Source organism: Aotus nancymaae, unplaced genomic scaffold (genome assembly GCF_030222135.1).
Source record: "Aotus nancymaae isolate 86718 unplaced genomic scaffold, 86718_ANA_hifiasm-v0.15.2.pri h1tg000043l, whole genome shotgun sequence".
Classification (NCBI taxonomy): Eukaryota; Metazoa; Chordata; class Mammalia; order Primates; family Aotidae; genus Aotus; species Aotus nancymaae.
This window is the reverse complement of record NW_026988457.1, coordinates 7959741-7981966: the sequence shown is the minus strand read 5'-3', so window position 1 is coordinate 7981966 and position 22226 is coordinate 7959741. Positions and strand designations below refer to the sequence as shown.

The following is a 22226-nucleotide window of genomic DNA, read 5'->3' as shown; positions in this document are numbered from 1 at the left end:
TCTCTAACCACCAATATAGAGAAACCACTCACTCGGCCACGCACTGTCAAATCATCCTTTTAATTCATGACAAAGTACTTATAAAATCAGCTCTCGTTCTTGTTTTTGTTTGTTTAAGGCCCATACCCTCCACTGGAGTATAAATTCCTCAAGAGCAGGTACCCTGTTGACTGACACACTACAGTATCCCAGCACCTAAAACAGTGAAGACTCAGTAAATATTTGCAAAATGTACAAATTTAAGTTGAGTATGGAAGTATGAACAGAACATTAACCAGGCAAGGTGACGGTATTGGGAAACTGCTCCTTTTGCAGGGAAATAAATATTCCAATGCCCAGAGGCAGGAGTTTACTTAGTGCTTTTAAGAAACTAAAATAATACACCCAAAGAAGAGGGAGAGAGCAAACTGAAGCAGGGAGGGGCCTTATAGGCTACTCTAAGGATATTCTCGAAGAGCAACAAAGAGTCCTAGAAGGATTCTAAGCAGTGGAGCATCAATAGATTTCCTGACGAAAGTGCTCAAGAGAGGCTAACATCAAAGTGATGTCATACACATTGTAGTAGATTAAACAGTAGCCACTGAAAGGTTTCAACTTGTAAATGTGACCTTATTTGGAAAAAGGTCTTTGCAGGTATAATTAAGTTAATGGTCTTGAGATGAGGGGATTGTCTTCAGTTATCTTGGTAGGAACCAAAATCCTATCACTAATGTCCACCTAAGAAAGTGTTCAAAGAGATAATGCAGATGCACAGAGAAGTCCATGTAAAGATGGAGGCAGAGATTTAAGTAATGTGGCCACAAGCCAAGGAATGCCTGGAGTCACCAGAAGCTGCAGGAGACAAGGAATGGATTCCATTCTAGAGCTTTTGGAGAGACTCCAGACCTGCCAACACCTTGATTTCAGACTTCTGGCCTCTATAACTGTGAGCAAATATATTTTGGTCATTTTAAGCCATGAAGTTTGTTGTAATTTGTTACAGCAACTAAAACATACACTTTGGAAAAAGATAAAGAGAAATCAAAATTCATATGTGCACCATTAGGCACATGAGTCCAGCCAGTGAGTGCAGGCCCAGAGTAAGCGTGAGATTGGAGATGTGCATCTGCTGTTTCCGCAGTCAACCTTGTTTCCCTTGTGAGCTGTTGACATGATTCTAGAAGATAAAGGGAGGCCTATTTCAAATGACATGCCCCTCAACTGAAGTTAGCTGCTTTGTTTTACAGTCAGCTCAAGAAGTGGTGTCTCACCAAGTGCCAGAGGACAAACTGGCAGGGAGATGGGGTGCCACTCTCCAAGGTGTCACAAGTAATAAATGTGGCCACAAGGAATCGGACATATGAGTAACAGAAAGAGAAATTTGCTGAGCCATAGTGCCAAGTGCTGCAGTCAGCTAAGGGAGAGCTGTGTGTGCTGTGCAAATCAGTGACGACCAACCAAATGAGAACAAACTAAGGCTATTTATTCAGAGCTTGCTATTACAAGGAGTCAGCCACCATCATCTGCATTTTGGCAGGGACTCAAAGGCAGGCAGAGGAGTGGGAGTGCTTTAGAGAAGAAAAAAAGGGAAGGCTTTCCCTGCACCCTGATGGAAGCAGTTGGTGTGGGGAAGGTGTAGGCAGGCTAACCAGAAGTGGGGCACCCTATGGGACTGGTTAGAGGCGTACATTTGAGCTTTTCTCGTTGGTGCTAAGTTGGAAGTGGAAACAAAAATTAGGAACGCTGTCACTTATCAACTAAGTCCTGGCTAATTTAAGGTCAGCTGTTACAGGGGTTATTGTTTGGCTTCCTGGAATGTTGCTAGAGATAGATCATTCTAATTTGTTATTGATTTTTCTGCAAGTCTAACTTAGAGCGTGCTATCTTCTGGTAGGCTGTCATAGAAAGGGGGTTTTCCTCGGCAGGTTGCTTCAGGTTATGGGTCAGAGTTCTGTTTCGTTACATGGTCTGGCCATTGTCCATCTGTATATTCAGTCTCTCAAGGTGATCAGACTTCAGCGAAGACTGAGAGGGCATTGTACTTGGGCGGAACGCTGTGGAACATATGACATGTGAGAGAAAAGGCACTTGGCATCTTTGATTTATTCAAACCTCTCACTGAAGACACATGGGTTTTTTATGAGAAGAAGCTCAGAGCCAGCCAATGTGGGGCTTCTCAATTTCAATAACTGCTTTACTTTCAAAAAGTTGAAGACTGTTGGTGAAGCCTCATTGGCCAATGAAAGGGCGGCAGACCTTGAGCGAAGACCAGCTGGGAACCCATGGCAGAGAAAAAAAGGATGCCTTCTGGGACACGTTTTAATGCTAATGAGGTTGGGTTCCTATGGAAAAAACAAACTACCAACTACGCTTGCATTTAGGATTCAGAAAGATAAGATCCTGACTGCCAATCAGCAAAAAGGCACGTTTGTGATTTTGAGGCAATGCAGCCAGGCTTAATGACTAAGATTGAAAATCCCCACATCTCAATAGGTACGAACAATGTAATCTCTTGCAAGTGTACTTGCTTTCAATCCAAAATAGTAAGGAACACCATTTTGGAGTTGTTTCCAAAGGGTCATTGCAGAGGTCAATTGGTACCTGGAAGGAAAAGGACCTTACCTAGAGGGCAGGCTGATCACCAGTCATGCTTATGGCCTTTCTGCAACACTTGGGTTTGCACACAGCAGTATGGAAGTCTCTTTCTCTAACCTCTGCCCCATGACATTCTTCATCCTCCAAACTCTCAACTAAGAAACCAAGGCCCCATGCTCCCGTGTTCTCAGGATGGTTAAGCAATGGGTACTGGTCTAATTTTAACAGACTATTGGAAGACATTCAGCAGTGTCAATTGCATCCCCTACACTGCAGTGTAAAGCCCAAAACTCTTTATGCTGGCCAAACCTGCAGAAAGAATGCAGGAATGCATTGTTTAGAGGCTAAGGCAGGTGGTTGGTGATGGTTTCATTAACACCATGGAGGAAGAATGTAAGCGTTAATTGAAGGCCCTTCAGGGAAACATTGCCTAATCAAGACACCTGCAGGCAATGGTTCTCTACTCGGTGATATGCCCTCAGGAGACATTTGGGAATGTGTGGGGATGCTTTGGTCACAGAACTAGGTAGGGATAGAGCTGTTGGCATCTATTTGGTGAGGCCAAAGATACCACCAGCAACTGACACGAAACAGTGCAAATGGTATGTGGGAGAAAGGAAAGATCAGTATCAGTTTTAGGAAATGAAGATCTAGTGAAACAAGGGACAGAGAAGGTTTTGATGCCTAGTGTCTGCAAACCTTCCTGTTTTACTGCTTTCTCCCAGGGCTGAAACTCAGACAAGGCAACATAAACTAAGGGACCCTTGTGGATGAGAACACTCAGGGGTGACAGCGATAAGATAGTAGGAACTTGGGTTACCAAGTAATCTCCCAGAGCTAAACCCCCTACCCCTCAGAACCCCTGCAGACCTCTGCACTGTTATGTAGGGAAAGATGAACTTTTATCTTACTTGACTGTTAAGGAAAAGGAAAATATTTGGAAAGGAGAATCACTCATACTATCAGAACAGTAGATCTGAGCTGTGACTCTTGAGATGTTAATACAGAAATCCCAGTGCCATAAAGCCTTGTGCAGATGTTACATAATGTTTCAACTCCCAGCCTTGTCTCCAGAGTCCTGTGCAGGTGCAGGAACACATGGGTGCCATCTGGAGTGCTGAGCTGGGTGTTCTGGAAGTTGTGGTGGGCCAGTGGAAATGCTGGTTTAAACATACATGCCTGTATTTTTAGAAGGTCCTTTTAAAATCTCAGTTTCTGGGCCTTTACTCTCCAGCTAAGTTACTCTGGCTGATGCCTCTGTCTCCAATTCAGTCTGCTCCATGTCTATGGACTAAAACAGAAAGTTTTATACATTTTTTTATTTTTGGTTGGGTGTGGCGGCTCACGCCTGTCATCCCAGCACTTTTGAGAGGCTGAGGTGGGCAGATAACCTGAGGTGAGGAGCTCAAGACCAGCCTGGTCAACATGGTGAAACCCCATCTCTACTAATAATACAAAAATTAGCTAGGCATGGTAGCACAGGCCTGTAATCCCAGCTGCTCAGGAGACTGAGGCAGGAGAAGCACCCGAACCTGGGAGGCAGAGGTTGCCATGAGCCAAGATTGTCCCACTGCACTCCAGCCTGGGTGACAGAGCAAGACCCCATCTCAAAAATAATAATAATAATTTTTATGGTTGCATAGTAGGTGTATGTATTTATGGAGTACATGAGATTTTGATGCAGGCATACGATGCATAAAATCTCATCAGGGTAAATGGGATATCTATCACCTCAAGAGTTTATTCTTTGTGTTACGAATAATCCAATTATGCTCTTAGTTATTTTTAAGTGTACAATTAAATTGTTCTTCACTGTAATCACCCTGTTGTGCTATCAAATACTAGATCTTACTCATTTTTTCTAATTTTTTTTTTACCCATTAACCATCCCCGCTTCCCCCTCACTGCCATGGCTTGTGTTTAAAAGCTGTGTTTTAGAGTGTGCGGATCTTGATTGCTTTTATTCCAGACGTGCTGCATGTGGAGCTTGGGAAAGCAGCACTTATTTCAAACCCCACAGGCGGTAGGATAGAAGTCTTACCATGGTGTCAGGGTTCACTTAGAAAACAAGTGGAGTAGAAGACACAGGATGGGCCTCAGTTCTTACTAGATGCAGACCCACCCTTTCCACAAGAAGCCTCCATGTGGATTTTCCTGTAATGCTGCTGTGAAGTATGAAAATTCTAACATTTCTAAAGGAAATGAACTTTAGTTGTCCATTATACCAGGGTTTGTTCAGCTCAACCAGGCAGACAAGCATCCTCCTGAGGATGTTGGAAGATTCAAAAACCATGAGGCAGGAGGTGGTGAATCTCCCGGGCATTGGCAGTGCTCAGAGGGAAGCTGGATCACCACTTGGTTGGAGTGGAGACAGGAGGAGAGCATATTCCTGAGTTAAGGAGAGAGTTGCCTCAGTAACCATTGACAGCCTTGATATTCTAGGAGGGTGCCTCCCAAGGGGAGGGAAGTGAACATGTAAGGGCAACTTATTGAAGGATTGGAGAAGCAGAATTGCAAGTTCCTTTTGTCATTGACTTTGTGCCATTTTTATAAAAAGGCTTTGGAACAGAATGTGCCTCCTTACTCTCTTTTGCATATAGCAACAGAGAGGAATATTATTCCATTTACAGGCATTGTACCCTTGCCAAATTAAAAAGAAGCTTGCCTTTGTAATCAGGGTAAGGCAGAAAGCATAAAGCATCTACTGCTCATGATGGATTCTTCTAGATGAACTTGTCCATTTCCTGAACAGTTCAGAAAACTGAATTTAGAGTTAAGACATATTAAGAGGCCTCTGCCTAAGAGTGCTTTTATGTGGGTTGGTTTCAAAAAAGACTAGAAAAGTAGAAACATTTGTTGTTTAAAGAGTATTCCCTAGCCGGCATGCAGCATGTCACCAATGCTGTGAGACACTCGAGGGACTTCACCTATGCCTTGTTCAAGATTCTCCGGAAGGTATAAGTGGGCCCCTTTGAATGCATGAACACTGTGTGAGCTCAGGTAAGCCACTGGTGCCTGTGGTGGAATTCTGTAACCATTTCTATTCTTTAGCACCTTCTAAAACACTTCAGCCTACCTACCAACTGTTTCTGAGTGGGGCGAGGATCTCTCTAAGTGGAGGTTCTCCTGCCACCGGGAATGTGGCCAAAGAATGTGTTCCACCTCCTCTTTATACATCACCATCTGGGCTGTCTCTCTAAATCTGTCCATCAAAGAATGCCCATTTCTTGAGTTCATGTCCTGGGTGAAGGTGAGAAACATTTAACTTCTGTCTTAACAAATCCCCCAAACATTTATAAAGCTAATGTTAGTATAAATTGTGTGGGGAATGATACTTTTCACCTCGAAGAACAATGAATTAAGGGACTGAACAGAACAGAGATGTAATCCAATGTTGCTTACCTGCTTGCATGCTATGGGAGGTTCAGTCATCAGAGAACCAGTTCATGAGTTTGGTATAATCAGACCTGTCCTTTGTCCTGTCCTTTGGGTAGGCTGCAATCTTTAGGAGCAAGAGAAATTACCATCTGTTAGCTTCCTTCAAGTGGCTTACCCACAGTCCTTCGGTGTCATCTTTATTAAGGAGTGTCTGGGGTGTCCAGTTTCTCCACCACCAACAGAAATGCAGCCCTCTTAGAAAGTTGGTCAGTGAAATATAGGGGTGCCAGGAAATACCTGAGTAAAGAAAGGGTGGCCACAAAGGCAAATGCCCCCATGTGAGAGGCAGAGTGGAAGGTACTGCTTTCTTCCTTGCCTGAGGCTATGAAAATGTCCTTGTATGAACAAAATGGTTTTCGACATTACTGGCCGTTTAGATCCTATTATTCACAATGTTTCAAAATTGTGGTTTTCAGCTGATGAAAATTTTGGTATTCTCTCTAAAGCCATGCAGCATTTGTTCCTTACTGCATTTTCACCATGATATAAAGTACAATTCCCATTTAAATTAATTAAAATACGGAAAATCTAAACTTTATTTGGAAAGATGGTTGGAGTTCTTGTGTGTGTGTGTGTGGTTTTTTTTTTTAAATAATTTACAGCTTGGCACTGCAACATTCTTCAACTGGATTTATTTTGACCCATTTTAGAAAATGTAGTTACTATAAATATTTGTTGTTGTTTCTGTTTTTGTTATTCGACCGAAGCCTTTGGAATTATTCTAATCCCCATTATGACGCATGAAGCATAACTCTTATCGTAAAGGCAAGTGGTCCATGAGTAGAAATATTTGTAACTATCTTTCCGACTCCATGATCCTCCAAGCTGTTACTTCATTATAACTCCATTTCTGAAAGACAGTTTAATGTTCTTTTTTTCCTGATACAATAAACATTTGATAGACAGGTAGCTGTCATATATTGAATTTCTAATTTAATGTTGACATGAGAACAGTTGTTTGCAGTTCTTTCTCTGATCCACCCTCACCCATTTGTCTGCCCCTGAGCAAGGACACTGACAGGCATTTCCCAGGCTTTTGTCATCATGGAACACCTTGCTTAGGCCGCAACATCAGATATTGGGGGTGGTGAGAAAGCCACCAACCCAGGAGAGCTGGGTTCTGATGCAAGTCATTTCATCTCTCTGAGACTCAGTTTTCTCAGCTGTAAAATGAGAGTTTGGGTGAGTTCGGTGAATACCATGAGTTCACACAAGTAGTAACAGGATCAGCAGCAATTTGGGCCAATATTTATTGAGCAGCTACTTTGTGCTTTTTAATATGCCAGGAACTAGTTAGTACCCAATGAAGTATAGGAGTGGGGAGACAGACTAATAAATAAATAATTCTGAATGAGTAATAGTATGGTGAGAACTCAGTTCAAGAGAAGTACGGGAAGCTTTGGAAGCATGATAAGAGGCCACAAGTTTTTCCAATACTTCAAAAATGTAATGAAATACCTACAGTTCTTCTAATAAGAAGAGATGCCTCACAAAAATACCAAATTTCTTTCTGGTAGTTGGAGAAATGCCAACTGAGTGTGGTAAGATTGGTTCTATTATGGTGACCTGGATTGCTGGTTGGTAGTTACAGCCACAGCTGGCAACTCTGACGTCCGTGCCAACCAGCATGCCGCAAACCCTAAAACCAACTTTTTAATTCAAGTTGTGGCTCACAGATGGGTATTATTAACAGTGTGTACCATCTGGTAGCTTTCTATCTTAACTATTCGTTCTTGCTAACTAGATGCTGAGCTTTTAAAATTATTGTTTTAAATTTATGTGACCTCTGAATGTTCATAACCTGGGACAAAAAGTTCTGGTCATCTGCCCTCGTGATCATCTTGATTTTGATTTAAAATGAGAAAATGAAATGTTAACTTAATAGAAATGTGTTGCAGAAACCAACATTTTTCAAACATGAGGTTCATGAAATAAAAATTAGCAAAAAGAGCCCTCACTGATGAAAAGACTCTGTGCACCACTACCAGGTGGTAAGAGTTTTGAGTTCCAAACTTTGCATTGCTCTCCACCATGCAAGCAGTTCTCGGGGCCTGGCACATAGTGGCCACGTGATAAAAATGTACCTGGAAGCATGCCAATGGGCCAGCAACATCATGGCATTCCAATTTGGTTGCTAGTGTACTTCCAAAAGGCTAAGCAGAGGCCAAAGCTATGACAAACTCCAGGATGTGTTGTCAGTTGCGTGGACAGAGCCATGCGCTAATCTGAGATCCTAGCACGTTCTAAAGCTCTGTTTTGTGAATTAAAATCTCTAAGGACACCTCAGGCATTTATTGTCCCATGTGAATGGTCCTGGTTTTCCGATCTTATTTTCTGATGTTATTAATGTTGTTTCTTAGTTATTCCTATCTTAAGTTTTGCAAATATTCTTGTCTATGTGTAGATTTTTTTTTTCTTTTTTTAAAAAGCAGAACTCTCTTGCAGGGTCACTGGGCAGGCCAGAACAGCAGCAGTGGCTCACATAACTGTTGGGGAAGAGGGGCAGGCTCTGTAATGCCCTGATTAATTTCTCTTTGTCTTGGGCTATGAAAACAAGTGAAGGCATCCATAAATAATACAACCAGGCAGAATTTCCTTCCTCTTCTTTTTTAATCTTCCTCTTCTTTTTCCCCAGTTGAATGCATGAGACTCTCTAGGAGACGCTCTTCTCCATGACTTATCTCCTATTTCTAGCTGTATGACATCTGTATTTCATATACACTCACATCCTTTCTTACTAAACAATTTAAACCACTTTGTTGGTTTAGATGTCAGAAAAAAATAGAAAATGATGTTTATGTAAAGCAATTTAGAATATATAAGAGAGAGAAACATGTTTTGAATTTAGAAAATCAGAAATTGCATGGCTAGAGAAGGAAAATTTTGAAGTTAAAGTCAGGCATCAGAATGAGATCTGGAATGATTATGAGTTCTTTGTTACTAAAGCATAAAATGGGTTTTAGAATATATAATGGAAGAGTTAAAGTAGTTTAATTTAAAACTACTAAAAAGGTTCACCACATTTAAAAAGCTAACATAGTTCAACAACTACCTACAAAGATAAATATTTATAACATGATAGACTAAGGGTTAAATTTTCATATAGAATGCACTCTTACAAACCAATAAGAGAAAGCAGGACATAAATAAGTAGTAACAAAAGGAGAAATCCAAATGGCTGAGATGCATGTGGGAAAAATGTACAACTTTACTGGCAATCAAACCAATTTTCGATTTCAAGAAATAAAATCCAATATTCGCTTAGAAGTTGGCAAAGATTTTTTGAAAATGTAATCCCTAACCTCAGTGAGGGATCCAGCAAATGACCACTCATTGTCTGTAAAAGTACAATTTGAGGCCGGGCACAGTGCCTTACATCTGTAATCCCAGGACTTTGGGAGGCTGAGGTAGGTAGACCATTTGAGCTCAGGAGTTTGAGATCAACCTGGCCAACATGGTAAAACCCCATCGCTACTAAAAATACAGAAATTAGCTGGGCATAGTGGTGGGTACCTGTAATCCCAGCTACTTGGGTGGCTGAGGCAGGAGAATCTCTTAAACTTGGGAGGCAGAGGTTGCAGTGAGCAGAGATCATGCCACTGCATTCCAGCCTGGGCAACAGAGCAAGACTCTGTCTCCAGGGAAAAAAAAAGTACAATTTGTTTGAGTTGGACTTTCTGGAGGGTGCCATTCAGAACTTTTAAAAAGTTCTTCTCTTTCAATTCACCAAATCTACTTTGTTCAGCAAATTTTTTCAGTTTGAAATTTTTTATTTTTATTTGTTTATTTATTTATTTTGAGATCTTGGCTTACTGCAACCTCCATCTCCCAGGTTCAAGTGATTCTCTTGCCTCAGCCTCCTGAATAGCTGCGATTACAGGCGCCCACCACCATGCCCGGCTAATTTTTGTGTTTTTAGTAGAGGTGGGGTTTCACCATGTTGGCCCAGTTGGTCTCTAAAATTTTGTATTTAAGTTGGAAAACATAAAGAGGAAATTAGAATATAAGGAATGACCTGATTGTCCCTCAATAGGGGAATGATTGAATAAATTGTGATATAAACATATTACAAAATATGATGCAGGGTTTAGAAGAACAGTTTTGATTGCTATGGACTGACCGAGAAAGATGATTATAATATATCATAAGTATGAAAAAATGTATAAAATATGTCACTATCTTGCCGTTTTTACAAAAAGCAAACAAAAACCTGCCTATGTATGTATGTGTTTATAAAAGCTTAGAAAAGCTATGGCAAGATCCATACACTATTAAAAATGGTGGTGATATTGAAGGGGAAAGAACAAATAGCTATTGCTATTTTTTAATTTTGAATTTATAATTTTTTTAAAAGAAAAGTGTTGGCAAATATTTTTGAGCACTCACAGAGCATCCTTGGTTTCTGGCTACTAGAAATTAAATTTCACGTGCCAGGGACTAAATCTGTCCTAAGGGAATAATTAGATAACTGTATACTCATTTACATATGAAGGTGTCACTGAGTAATTATTTATAATAGTGAAATATTGAAAGCAAGTTACATATTCAGTAGTAGAAATTTGGTTAAGTAAATTACGGTATTCCATGCAGTCAGATGCTCAACAGCCATTAAATAACAGGGTGAAAATGTTCATAGATATTGTATTGTGAAAAGGGCTGGTAATAGATCAATACGTATGAACAAATCCTAATGCTGAGATATATAAATGCATAGGAAAAAATTCTAGGAGTTTGTATACCCCCCCCCCCCGCCAAAAATAAAGTATCATTTGATCATGGGTTATTTGGGGGTGTGTTTTTTGTTTGTTTTTTGAGACAGAGTTTCACTCTTTGTTGCCCAGGCTGGAGTGCAGTGGCATGATCTCAGCTCACTGCAACCTCCACCTCCCAGGTTCAATGGATTCTCCTGTCTCACCCTTCCGAGTAGCTGGGATTACAGGCACACGCCACCACACTTGGCTAATTTTTGTATTTTTATTAGAGACAGGGTTTCACCTTGTTGGCCAGGCTGGTCTCGAACTCCTGACTTCAGGTGAACCACCCACCTCGGCCTCCCAAATTGCTGGGAGTACAGGCGTCAGCCACTGTGCCCAGCAGGGGGTATTTTAAAATATACTTTATATTTTCCATCTACAGTGAGCATTGATTATCCTTACAAGCGTACAATTTTTGTTAATTATTAAAAGCAATTTCTTGAGAACAAGACGTATAGGTTTGCATAGCATCAGAACTGGTCGAGGGAGTCACTAAGAGAGAAATAGAAAGCTCTCTGCCATTTAAGATGTTCAGCATTGAATTTAATGGACATGAGCACTGAGAATTTAGGTCTAATGAAAGTGAAGTTGTTTCTTGTCCTCAAGCCACAAACCATTTCACAGACACAATATAAGCTCTGTGGCAGCTTTGTGTGGTGGCACAGGCTGGCAGGATGCCCTCGTTGCAGGGAAATACCACCTCTTCACCAGTTTTACCTCTTCCAAGCAAATGCTGTCATCTCCCACACATCATAAAGACCCACAACTATCTCCGTGTGGACCCACGACAATAAACTTGGCCCTGTTGTGATGGGTGGAATCTTCCACCACCACATTTCTTGGTTTGTGAGGTTGACCTTGCTTCTAACATTTTCCTTGGAAAGAAAGAACAGTTTATCCTAAGAGATCCATATATACAGATAACTTGAGGGGTGAGTCAAGAGAAATGCAAACTCTTTATTAGCCTATTACTCCTATTACTAGCCAAAATATTATTGTAAGGAAGGTAAACTAGGGGGGTTGAAGTATTATTTACTTCCATGTCTAAGAAGCTCACCCTGTCCTTCTTCTTTATTTTCTTGTGGCTCCATTGCTGTAGACAAGAATCCAACTGGTGGGAAGTAGCCATGACTGAGGATGGTCGTATATTTCTACTTCCGGGTGTATTGTGCATTTTGAGTTGGTATGTGTGCCACTATCCCATAATGACGTGTGGTTGTTGTTCTTTCCCCAGAATGTCGAGTGGTGAAGTCCACTTCTTACACCAAAATAGCTTCGTCATCCCGCAGGAGCACCACTAAGAGCCCAGGACCGTCCAGGCGCAGCAAGTCCCCTGCCTCCACCAGCTCAGGTAAAGCAGCAGAGGAGATCTTGAAGAAACTGCCTTGTTCCTGACACAGGATGAGCAGAGGGTGTGTGAAGCCCAGAGTGTGAGGTTTTTAAGCGAGTGTAGGTTCCGGTTTATAATTTTAGAACGTGTTAGAGCGGTTGAACAGATTTGCTGGAGTCTAGCATGCTGGCTGCAAGAAAAAGCATTGAGCTTCAAAAATGTACTTAGTGAAGACTTAGGAAACCCAGATTTGCCCACAAATAGAAGAATGTTACTGTCTTGTATCATTTCTACCACCGAAGTTAATCATTCAGATTCTGAAAGTCTCTGTCAAAGCATTTATTCCACCTGAGACTGGCCTATGAAGAGTTTCCAATTTGTATTCGCTGAACCTTTATTAAGCACACTTTGGCTCCAGCATCAGTTTCCTTTCATGGCTCTGGAGCTAAAGGTAGTGAGCTTGAGAGGGTAGAGCCAAGATTGTCCCAGGGTCCTTGGCCTGAGCCTGCCTCTCAGCGAATTCTAGAACTGGTGTTGGAAAGGCTGTGTATGCACAAGATGAGCACCTCAACCCTACCTTCTCCTTTGTGGTCTTAAAACTGACATGACGTCAGTTAGAAAGTGTCTTCTTTATTTGCCTCAGGTGAAGGGTCTGTATCATTATTAAAGGGAATTATTTATTAAATGACACAAATTGTTGAGTGGGAATTATTAAATGATGCAAACGTCAAAGTGATTGTTACCTGATTTCATGAAGACAAGAAGCTCTTCTAAATAAGAATAAAGATCTCTGGGGACTACTTGGAGGCCTTCTTTCACTCAATAGCATGGGCCCAGGGGAGTGTAAAAAGAGCTCTAGCCTGAGGCTGCCTAAGAAGGAACTCTCAATAGTGTGGCTCATTATAGGTCATGGGCCAGCTACCACCAACCCACCTTGGTTTTCTAAGAGTCACCTTCCCCTTGGAGTTTTACCAATTACTGCTATTCTCTAGACGGATCTCCGAAGACCACTCCCCTCTGGCTCTCAGCCTAGGGTGGCATAGATGGGTTGCCAATGCCTCCTTCCCCCCAGCGTAGCCTGCATCCTAGCCAGTCAGGAAATACATTTCAGAGCACAGCTGGCATTTGAGATGCATCTCGTTTGCCTCTGTCATTTAAGGGCGGGCTGAGAACTCCTCCCTTAGCATGACATTGCTCATCTAGATCGGATGGAGCCCTAAAATGAGGCATTGCTAAAGGATGAGGCAGTAGACTCAAAGCTTAGAGTTCATGAGAGTAACTGGGGAACTTGCTGAAGTTTGTCATCCTGACCCCCACACCCTGAGATTCTGACTCAGGACCTAAACCTGTGTTTCAGCAAGTACTCCAGGTGATTAGGATCTGGGAGTCCATGGCCCACATTTTGAAAAACAGGAGTGAGATTGAGAGGGTGGAGCAGGGATTGCTCCAGTGACCTTGGCCCAAGCTGAGCCTGCCTCTCACTGGTTCTCAGACTAGCAGCATCGCCATCACCTGAGCACTTGTTAGAACTACAAAGCCCTGAGCTCCCTCCCCTGAACCACTGAATCAGAAACTCTGGAGCTGGAGCAGGAGCACAGCAGTCTGGATTTTTCCAAGCCCTCCAGCTGATTCCAGTGCACACTTTGAGAAGTAGTGGGTTATAGAAAACAGAAAGGAAATAAATACAGGTAATTGTTTGACTCTGGATAATCTGGAGAGAAAGACATGGCTTGTTCATCTTCATTCACTGGCATGACAGAGATGACTTCCTTTCTATTTCCTTGTTTGCCTCCAAATAGCAGTGTCTATCAGTGTCCTTGCAATCCAAGAGCAGGCCTTTAGATACCTTGATGTGTAGACCAAGAGAGCAATGAACAAAGGAGGGTACCAGATGCTAACTTCCTTTTCTCCCTCCTGGCAATGGCCTGGCTTTAGAAAGTCAGTCACTTGGGAGAAGAGAGAATTTCTTTCTGAAGATAATCCTTTCCCCGGGTTATTAGGGAAAGTCTCTCCCTTCAAGAGAGATACCACCCACACACAGAGAAGAGGACTTCCACAAAATGACAGAGTAATCCTGGAATTGCTACATGGAAAACTCTCCTGGAAGAACTGAGTTTGTCCAGCTGACAGGTTAATACTGAGCTCTGTGGAGGATGTTCCGTCTTAACTAGAGCATTTCTCATTTTCTGTGATTAAATCTGGGCTGTAGGGCTGGGCCTGGTGGCTCACGCCTGTAATCCCAGCACTTTGGGAGGCTGATGGAGGTGGATCACTTGAGATCAGGAGTTTGAGACCAGCCTGGTTAATGTGGTGAAACCCCATCTCTACTAAAAATACAAAAATTAGCCAGGCATGGTGATGGGCACCTTTAATCTCAACCACTCGGGAGGCTGGGGCAGGAGAATCGCTTGAACCCTGGCGGGTAGAGGTTGCAGTGAGCAGAAATCATGCTGCTGCACTCCAGCCTGGGCAACAGAGCAAGACACTGTCTCAAAACAAATAAAAATAAATAAATAAATCTGGGCTATAGGATGAACTCTTATGGAAGAGGAAAGGAGAACAAAGTCATAAGCCTAGACAGCCTATTCCCCCTAAAATTTTGGCTACTTAATGCAATCATTGAAGGTTGTGAAAGAGAAAGAGAGCCTATATTAATGAAACCTTATCAGTACTATTAAAAATCATCAATATGAAAAAACAAAATTAGTTCTTGTTCCAAACCAACTTTAACTTAAATTTTGCTTAACCTTTCCTCTCCTCTTCCTCTCAGTATGTAAGATGAATAAAAAGACAAATGTGGAACAGATGCATCTAATAATGGGTGACTAGCCAAATTCTTATGTTTTTTATATTACAGATATTCCAGGAAAATCAATATGCACTGTAGCTTTTAACTTTTTATTGTTTTTAGTTTTCTTGTTAAGAGCTGTAGTTTGTTAGATACTCCTGGATTTAGGTTATGCTTTCTTTCTCTCTCTTTCTTTCTTTCTCTTTCTCCTTCCTTCTTTCCTTCATTTCTTCCTTCTCTCTCACCCTTCCTTTCTTCCTTTCTTCCTTCCTGCCTCTTTCTTTTTCTTCTTCCTTCCTTCCCTTCTTCCTTTCTTTCTCTTTCTTTTTTCTTTCTTTCTTTCCTTTCCTTTTCTTTTCTTTCCTTCCTTCCTTTGTTCCTTTCTTCCTTCCTTCTTTCTTTCTTTCTTGTCCCTATAAGTCAATGAAGATAGGGAATGGATCAGATTCTTGTGTACATGTTAAAGAATGGACTCACAGGTCTAATCTTAAAAACATAATTATGCATATAGGCAATAATTTCATTTTAGAATTAACTAGTAATATAATCACTATTCAGCATTGTAAGGATTTATATTCATTTTTGAAAAGAAATTTTGGAAACTCAAGAAGATAGGCAAACATATTAAATGTACTTGTATATCACTGCCAACATTTGTAATTATTCCTTTTAAAAGTTTAAAATGGATAGAACGCATTGCCTCAAAATCAACAGGTTGCTCCAAACAAGCATTTCCACATTCTATTGTTTCCTTGAAGTCCTTTTCAACTCTAGTTGAAACCTGGTTGAATTGGCCAGCACTAACTTGGAATTTGTGATAGGTGAGTCATGCCAAGTAGTATCATTTTCATAAAGAAAGTAGAATCCAAATTCATTCTAAAATTAATATGTTCTTTAAAAATTAGCACTTCAAGGTGTCTTTAACTTCTAGGCCAAAATTAATTATATAGCATTAATCATACTTTGTTTAATGTGAGCTTTTTATGCATATAAAATTTTCAGCTTGCTGTATTTTGACCTGGAAGAGATAATATGCAACTGTTTCCTGATTATATGAGAACTTACTATATGCACTGACTATCTCTTGATTCTGACTTGTTACCACTTTCCTTTGGATAATTCCAATTTAGAGGGTTTCACAGGGCAGTCAACTCCCAGTCACAAATGTATGGATTGTGCCAGTGACCTCAGGACTACCTCCTTTCCCTGGAACCGGGTTCAGGGGTTAGGAAGTTCAGCAGTGTTGCCAGTTCTCCTGGAGGCAAGTGCAGTTGCTGGATGTCAGGGAAGACCCCCTCTCTCGGGGCCCCTCTGCTGCTCTGGCCCAGGATGGCTCTTGGAACCAGTGGAAAGGCATGTCCAATTATCTCTGTATGTATTGCATCACATTTTCTTAAGATAGCCTGTTTAGTGTTTTTTATCAATCATAGGGACTCAAACATGAATCGTTTTACTTAAATATTCTATAAACGTTGATATTGCCCCAAACCCAACCAACATCTGACTTTTTAATGTTAAAGGATCTTTAGACCAGGCGTGGTGGCTCATGCCTGTAATCCTAGCACTTTGGGAGGCCAAGGTGGGCTCTACAAAAAAAAACCTACAAAAATTAGCCAGGTATGATGTTTCCTGTGGCTCCTGTGGTCACAGCTACTAGGGATGGCTTGACCCGGGGAGGCGGGGGTTGCAGTGAGCTGAGAGCGCACCACTGCACTCCAGCCTGAGCGACAGAGTGACCCTGTCTCAACAACAACAACAAGAAACAACTTTGTTTTTCCCCTAAAATATTAACCTAAAGTTTATAGTGATTTCTACTTTAGTGTTTAAATTTCTGCTTCCAGTATTCAGTTTCCTATACTATACAGAAATTGGAGCATATTATAAAGTTAAGATCTGCACAATTTTCAGGCTATGCTGCTATGAATATAACATGGTTAACTTATATTTACCTGGAACTTTATGGTTTACATACAGCTTTTATTTCTTCAATCTTTTTTGATCCTCCTATTAATTTCCTAACAACAACCAAGTAAGGCAAATTATTATTATCTCTGTTTGTAGAAATAAGGAGACAGAGGCACTGAACTCTCCGCTTTGCTCTGAGAGTTCAGAACGGCAATTCAGGACTGGCACCAGGGGCTTCTGGTGCTTTAGACACACAAGGCTGGCAGTCCTTGATACCAGTGTCTTCACCTCTGCTTACTAGAGTTTTGATCTCCAGGAAGTAATTAATCTAGTGCCTGGTTTGAGATTGCAATTCACAGCATCACAACATCTTGCAACATAAGCCTAAGTATTAGTCCATTGGCACCAGGGTTCCAGGAAGTGAATGATTTACCCCAACTTCCTGATGTATAGCATTGCTGGACAGAAACCTCCCTTGTAAGTCAACACTAAAACAAGAATAAGAATCCTCTGTAAATCTTCCCTTTGTCCCTTACCCATTTCTCTTTGTAGGACTAAAAGACATTCAAAATGATTTATTAATGTTAGGTGTTCATTTACTCTTTCAGAACTATCAGTTACAGACCAACTAGTGTCAGGCATTTGCTAGGCACTAATGATACAGAGATGAAAGAAAATCCCTGTTATCAAGAAGTGTAGGGGTCAAGGCCTCATAGATGACATAATTCACATACCTGTTGAATTATGATTAGTCTCCATAATAGAAAAGGCTGAAAGAAGGCAAATAGAGCTAGCAAAGAGAAACCAGAAGCTTTAATAACACATGAAAAGAATAAAGAGCCCCCAGACAAATTACGTGCTGAGACACTGGAGGATGAATCACTAAGACATTGAGAAATGACTTCCAGCTACTTCTTAAAGAAATGAGAATCTAAGAGCATCGTAAGGAGTAAAGAGTTTCATATGGGTTGACTCTTCATACGTGTGTACATATTTGGAACACAGATCTAGTAAAACGTATACGTTAAAAGTCAAATTCTTTATTTTCATTTTTGAGACAGAGTCTCACACTGTCATCCAGGCTGGAGTATAGCGGCAAAAGGGAAATTCTTTTAAGCAAATTTGTTTTTATCTGTATAGGGAAGTTATAACAAAATAACTCTAAAAATAAGAATGAATTAATTAACCACTAATTTGGTTTTAATAAAGACTGATAAAATTTCAGGTGGCTTTATATTGTTATCTTAATCTTACAAGTATAAGAAAAGTGTGTTTACTTATCTTGAAGCTTCATAGCTGCAGTCCTCCTTAAAACTTACAGATTTCAAGTTTTTGATCTTTTCTTGGATTTGGGAAAGCTTTGAGGCAAGGCATGGTGGCTCACATCTGTAATACCAGCACTTTGGGAGGTGTAGGCAGGAGGATTGGTTAAGCCCAGGAGTTTGGGACCAACCTAGGCAACATACTGAGACCTATATCTACAAGAAATTTGAAAACTAGCTAGGCGTAGTGGTGTACACCTGTGGCCCCAGCTACTTGGGAGGCTGAGGTGGCACAATCTCTTGAGCCTAGGAGTTTGAGGCTGCAGTGAGCCATGATCACACCACTGCACTCCAGACTGGATGCCAAAGCGGGACCCCATTCCAAAAAAAAAGAGAAAGAAAATTGAGGTTTTTTTGTTTGTTTTAGAGTTTTTATTTCCATTTAGATAGCCAACTTTTTCCTCATAGAACAACACCCTGTATTTCAAATCTCTGTCTGTAAAGACATAACAGGCATAACTGAGCCCCAGTGAGTGCTTCATACCTTTCAATTCCAATATGAGATAAAGCACTTTCCTGCCCTTCAGAAGCTTATAGACTAGAGTAGAAACATTTCATGGCAACAACCATTCATTCATTCATTCAATATGCATTGAGAATCTATAGTGAACCGGCGATCTTGGTGCTGGAGATGCAAGGGCAAACATTTGAAAGACAGAAAAGCCAAGTGCCTTAGTTAATGAACACCTACCATGACGAAGCACCATTCTGAACGCCCAGCCTTGAAACTTGCTTCTGTGTGATTCCAGAAATCCTGAAGCCTTTTTATTCATGCTATTTAAAGTTTACTTTTTTTATGGTTCTATAAAAATATTTTATGCAACATATGTAGATAAGAATCAAAGCTGGGGAAGTGAAGAGAATTTTAATCAGCTCACTAGTCCAGTTTGTCAAATTCTTTTGATTTATATCAAACACCTTCAAAGGCAGATTGCCGGCTATTAATTTTTAGTTCCGTCTTTTCCTTTAGTATAGAGAATTCAGCCTTATACAGTCTATGGAGAATCTTTTTTGCTTTGGAGCTCCAAGGGAATTGTTGAGAACAAAATGCATCAAGAAAATCAAGAGGTTGGTGATTCATCCCTTGTGTCTTTGGAATTTCTGGCTGCATGTAAGGCTCATCCCTTCTTCCATTTCTCCTTTCTCTGCACCCACCAACTCTTCCTAGTGCTCACCCCAGCAGAATCTCCAAAGATACTCTTCAATGCTTTGAACCACTATCTTGACTTACTGTCTACTTGGGTGCAGCAGTCTATATCAACTGCTTGTATAAATTTCTCACTGTTAACGCCCCAGGTCGATTCAGTCTTCCCTGAGTATCTACTGTGTTCCAGGCATGCATCAGATCCCAAGAGTGCAAAGATGATTAAACCACAGTCCTTGCCTTCAAGTTGCTTATATTATAGTTAGGAAAGAAACATACACAGTCATATGTTGCTTAATAATGGGGATGTGTTCTGAGAAATGTGTTATTAGGGAACTTTTCCATTGTGCAAACATCCTGGAGTGTACATACACAAACCTGGAGGGTAAAGCCTGCTACCCAAGTGGCTATGTGATATGGCCTGTTCCTTTTAGGCTATAAACCTATACAGTATGTTACTGTACTAGCAATTGTAACCAATGATAAGTATTTCTACATCTAAACAGATGTAAACATAGAAAGGGTGCAGTGATATTGTAATCTTGCGGGGCCGTCATCTGATACGTGATCCATCGTTGACCAAAACACTGTTGTGTGGTACTGGACTGTATGCCATGTAACTATAATAGTGTAATAAGTGCCATGAGGACCTAGTGGAAATGGGTTAGATCTCATTAATAGGATCAGAGATCTCTTCCAAGAGAAAAGGATTTATAAATTCAGATGTAAAGAAGGGCCAGGAGGGCATTCCCTCTGATGCGAGCTAAGGCACAAAGGCATGAAACTATATGGCAGAGATAGGGAATAGCTGCTGGTTCAATATAAATGCAGGATAGAATTCTAAGAGAGTTGGAAAGATGGTGGTAGCCCAGTTGGTTGTGGTCAAATTGCACAGGGTCGTGGCAGTATGTTTGTGCTGCAAGTTGTAGGTATCATGAAGTAAAAGGGGATTTTTCACAATGCCATGACAGATCACATTTGAGTTTTGGAAACAGTGGCAGAGGGATAGAAAACGCTACACATGAAAGTCCAAGGGCCAGGAAGGCTCTATGAGGCCGTTGCAGTTATCCTGGAATGAAATTGTCAAGACAGAACTGAAAGAGCATCATTGGGAATGGGGGACACCTCAAAGGGAAATGAAACTGGATTTGAAATTTAACTGGATTTGAGGCTAGAAGAAGAGAGAGGAATCAGAGATAGGAAGCAGGTTTGTCGGGTGAGGAGGGGTAGGGAATGAGTTTCATTTTAGGCATATGGAGAGTGAGGTGATTTGGAAATTTCCATAAGCAATTGGGAATAAATAACTGTGTGTAAGTCAGGAGATTTGAGCTAACAATGTGTATTTGGGAGACCCTGGTATATGGTAGTGATTTGAATAATAGAAACATAAGGTACTTCCCTGCTGCCTTAACAAGAGATTTGTAAAGATGAAAATGGAACCATCGGGGAAGGCTGCATTTCTAAGAGCTATCAGCAGAAGCAGGGAAAAACAATGAGAGTACAGGGACAGAAGTCAAAGGGGCAGAAACTTTAGAGATGAAGGAAGGGGCAGAAATGCTTGATGTTGAAATGTCAGGTAGCATGAGAACTGAATGGGGAGCATAGCATTCCATGGTGAGGGCACCACTGCGGCCTGTGAAGGAATGGGCAAAACCAGATGGCAGGGGGACCTGGTCTGGGAGTGTCATTCATGGTGGTCACCATGGGTCCTCTTCCAGGCTGGCTCCAGGCTTTACTCTAGCAGGGGCAGTCCTGCAGCAACTGGTTGGTAGGGATCAGCCCCGGGACCCTCATGCACCCTGACCCTTGGTGCTTGTGGTCCCCACTTCAGTAGTCATAACTATAGCCTGTTCTTGGATCCCAGTTGATAGGGATCAGATCCAAAAATTTCCTAATTGTACATCACAGGACTCTAGGTGGTCTTTTTTTATTGCTGAATTAAATTTTTTTCTTGTACCCCAAATTGTCACCAACTCTTTTCTCCCCACCCTGTCCACCCTCAGTGCATCACCATTCTCCCTTTGGTGATGCTATCACTAGCTGGCCTTCCCTCACCTTATCTTACATCTGCTCTGGGCACCAACGTCCAACCTGCTGCCATCACTTGTCTGCCAAATAAAGTCTGAACTCGTTCTCAAGTGAAAGACGTCTTCCTTTCCAGCCATGTCTCCCATTTCTTCTCTGGACCCCTGCTCCAACCTAGAAACTAATTTAAATTATCTCGAGCTTGGGATCTTCCACCTTATCCCTTTATTCCTCTCACTTGGCCTAGCTAGAATGTCTTCCTCTGTCTCTTCAGCTCTCTAGAGCCCACTCGCCTTATTTGGCCCTGCAGACCTCTGCCACGTTCCCGGATCACCTCGCTGTCCAGGGTCTTCCCCAGCCCTGCAGTACTGCAGCAGCTGATTCACAGATGACAGTTTGTACCACCCTGCTAAGTTGTAAGATCTCTGAGAGCAGGGGTTCTTTGTGCATTCGACAGTGACTATGAGTTCATGGTAACCACTGGGTAAATGTTGACCACATGAATGAGTTGAGAAATACTAGGAGCTGCTGCCTAAATTTCCTGAAGTTTGAAGCCTTTCATAAATATTTATTTAAAAAATTAATTCTCAGAGCCATATCCCTTTCTCCCTTTCCTCTGTTCCTGGGTCCCCTCCTTCCCATTATTCTCAGTAGATGGTTTCTTTGAATTGGACCCATTGTCTCAGTTCAAGAAGAGAAAACAGACATGGAGAAAATCAGGGCTCCATCTCACCTATGAGGTGAGAACCCAGGAAGCTAAAATTAGAGAAAAAGTACTTCTTCTTCCCTCTGTTAAGTAGTTGTTTCTTTTCTTAGGGTCTCAACTGACTCCCTATGCACCCCCCACCCCTTGCATTTTTTTTTTTTCTTCTCAATAATGTGGCAAGCAAGGGACAAGAGCTGAGAAAGAGATTTTAGGGAATCAACAGCCTACACCATGATTAGG

The 22226-nt window shown here is 41.4% G+C and overlaps 1 protein-coding gene across 2 annotated transcripts in view; it reads left to right on the top strand.

Moving 5' to 3' along the window:
* DCLK1 (doublecortin like kinase 1) overlaps window positions 1-22226 on the top strand; it is a 352501-nt gene that overhangs the window by 240224 nt on the left and 90051 nt on the right. For both annotated transcript variants that reach the window (XM_012465567.3, XM_012465568.3), the window contains exon 5: window positions 12001-12117. In XM_012465567.3, coding sequence (XP_012320990.1) covers window positions 12001-12117 — 117 coding nt within the window. The remainder of the gene's footprint in view (window positions 1-12000; window positions 12118-22226) is intronic.